The sequence below is a fragment of the Castanea sativa genome, chromosome 10 (assembly GCF_040712315.1).
Source record: "Castanea sativa cultivar Marrone di Chiusa Pesio chromosome 10, ASM4071231v1".
Classification (NCBI taxonomy): domain Eukaryota; kingdom Viridiplantae; phylum Streptophyta; class Magnoliopsida; order Fagales; family Fagaceae; genus Castanea; species Castanea sativa.
In genome coordinates this window covers 23279891-23282835 of record NC_134022.1, presented here as the reverse complement: position 1 = coordinate 23282835, position 2945 = coordinate 23279891, and the positions used below count along the sequence as shown (strand labels likewise).

The 2945-nt window shown below is 35.5% G+C and overlaps 1 protein-coding gene across 1 annotated transcript; it reads left to right on the top strand.

Moving 5' to 3' along the window:
- The first annotated feature begins 1833 nt into the window (after positions 1-1833).
- LOC142612255 (uncharacterized) lies at positions 1834-2316 on the top strand. Its single transcript, XM_075784371.1, has one exon. The coding sequence runs from the start codon at positions 1834-1836 to the stop codon at positions 2314-2316; it is 483 nt and encodes a 160-aa protein (XP_075640486.1).
- The last annotated feature ends 629 nt before the right edge of the window (positions 2317-2945 follow it).

Below are 2945 nucleotides of genomic sequence, written 5' to 3'. Positions count from 1 at the left end.
TCCCTTTGTATCTAACTGAGTTAGCTTTTTGGGCCTTTCCAATTGGACTTAAGTGCGTGGCTCGGAGTGGGACCAAAAGGGACCAATAAAAAAACTAGCTCCAATAGATCTTGGGCTTCTCTGTCAACTCTTGACAAGTCCAAAGTTACCATTAACTATATCTAATACCACTATATAAATATAGTTGCACTCTAGGCCTTATTTATAAATTATATCCCAAGACTTTATTGTACATGCAACATCTTCATAAAATATTTGTAGTAATACAAAGTTATGAATTTAGACTGCCACTTAGAAGATTACTACATCTTAATTCCTTGAGTACCCAGTTTAATCCATTAAAGTTATTCATCATATATTTATGAAATCCAATTTCATAAATATATACTTTAGTAACTTCTTAACAAAGTGGTTGGGCCTAACTCTCTGAATAACTGAACCCATTAAACTTATCTTAAGAGAATATTTTATACTCCATTAAGAGACTATGAATTCCATCTTGAGAATATATGTTCCATCAACACTAAAATGTGATTGCCCAATATACTGAGGTTTTGATCATTTCTTTAGAGCTCACTCCTGATATATCAAAGTAATCTACACTTCATGATCAAGTCCATTATCCTCTTAGGATTAAGAGTTCATGTAAATAGAAATCGTGAGTTTATTATTCATTTAACAGTCGTTAGGAGAATAATAAATCTCGTAGCGGTCTAGTTCAATATGTTTTAACTCTTAAAACATATCAACATACCAATTAGAAATCTCCATTTCCATGATCAAGAAAAATCATCTTAGTTGATATGTTATAGTCTTCATAGATGAAATACCAAATTTCATTAACGACTACGAACTAAAATTCTAAGTTTACAAAGAACTTGCGATTTATATCTTCTGTGGCTAAATCACATAAATCACATACTATGCATCCCATGGACTATATGATAATATCCCAATATTAATGTTACCATTATTTTTAGCTAATAATAAAACAACTTTATTAACCACAACATTAGGTCATACATAATGTCATACATAGCATCATACAATAGGATTTAAGGGCACACATCGTAACACATATTGCTACAAGGTCATGCCATTTGGCCTTAAGAATGCTGGTGCTACTTACCAACGTGCAACCACCACTTTGTTACATAATTTAATCCACAGAGAAGTAGAAGTTTATGTTGATGATATGATAGGGAAGTCCAAAGACCGTGAAGGGCATATACCAGCTTTATGCAAGTTCTTTGAAAGAATCCAATTTGATAAGTTGTAGTTGAATCCAGAGAAGTGCGCTTCTAGTGTGACCTCTGGAAAGTTACTAGGGTTTATGGTAAGCCAGAGGGGAATTGAAGTCAATCCTGACAAAATCAAAGCAATTGTAGAGATGAAGCCTCCAAGGACTGAAAAGGAGATCCGAGGGTTTCTAGGGTGGGTACAATACATCAGCAGATTTATAGCCCAGCTCACCATGACATGTGAGCCACTTTTCCGACTGCTCAAGAAGGAAGTTCCCATAGTACGGAATGAACAATGCCAAGAGGCTTTTGAAAAGATCAAGAATTATTTGATGATGCCACCAATATTGGTTCCACCAGTACCTAAAAAACCACTATTGTTGTATCTTACAACTACGGATACAACAATAGAGGCTTTGCTCGCTCAATACCTAGAGGAGACTAGGAAAGAGAATGTGTTCTACTACATTAGGAAGAAGATGTTGGCTTATGAAGAGAAGTACTCACCACTTGAGAAGACATGTGTAGCACTTTTGCAACCCGTAAACTTAGACACTATATGCTTGCTTACAAGGTCTTATTGATTGCAAGAATGAACCCATTGAAATATCTAATGGAGAAGCCTGTGCAAGATGGAAAGGCCACTAAATGGGTTCTACTTCTGTCTGAATTTGATATTAAATATGTGACCCAGCAGTCTATGAAGGGGAGAGCAATTGCTGATCAATTAGCCCACTGTTCACTAGAAGAAGCTAAAGAAATCCAAGGAGACTTTCTGGATGAGGATATCATGAGAATTGAGGTAGAATCATGGAAGATGTATTTCGATGGAGCAACTAATCAAAATGGAAGTGGAATTGGAATTCTCTTAATTTCTCCAAAAGGGACACACATCCCATTTTCTAGTAGGCTTAACTTTCCTACCACTAACAATGCAACTGAATATGATGCTTGCATTATGGGGTTACGAGCAACCCTAGGTCTTGGAGTGAAAGAGTTGGAAGTATGTGGTTACTCAGCCTTGATAATCTTTCAAATTTGGAATAGATGGAAGATCAACAACAACAAACCATAGGGTGGACATTAAATACTATGATTGATTGAGAACTATTCTTATTATTGGTGCTATCATGATAACTCTTATCAAACACTAATAATATGTCGTTTTTAAATTTAGCCTCTAAGTAATAATAGTAAGAACTCAGCATAGAGGATACTATAATACTTAGTCTAGTGTATACCATTGTTTAGAATCATGTGTAGCCACATTTCATCCCTTTAACCGGCTTATTTTGTAGTACCATGATAAAACACCTTCCGCATGGAATGCAAAGCTCGAATCTAAGACAAGGTGTTTGATCAAACCACTATAAACCAAGAAATTCAATCTTGTAGGACCATGAAATAAATACTCTCTGCATGGAATGCTAAGCTCGAAACAAAGACAAAGTATATATTTCACACTACTATGAACCAACAATGGAGCCCATGAGATGCAACCCTTGTATCTCTCTCCCACTAGATGTTTTTAAAATAAAGGTTTTTTTTTAATTTAAAACATGCATAAACAAATTACACATAGCCTTGCTCTTTATATATGTAAAAACACTTAGAGAAAATTCTGGATCCACAATCCTCGATCGATCCTCGACAGATGCTCGATCGATCGAATAAAGTTCTGGATGCTCAATCGATCCTCGACAG

What these genes read in the sequence shown, in the direction of transcription:
- LOC142612255 (XM_075784371.1), top strand. Translation starts at nt 1,834, where the DNA reads ATGAACCCATTGAAATATCTAATGGAGAAGCCTGTGCAAGATGGAAAG.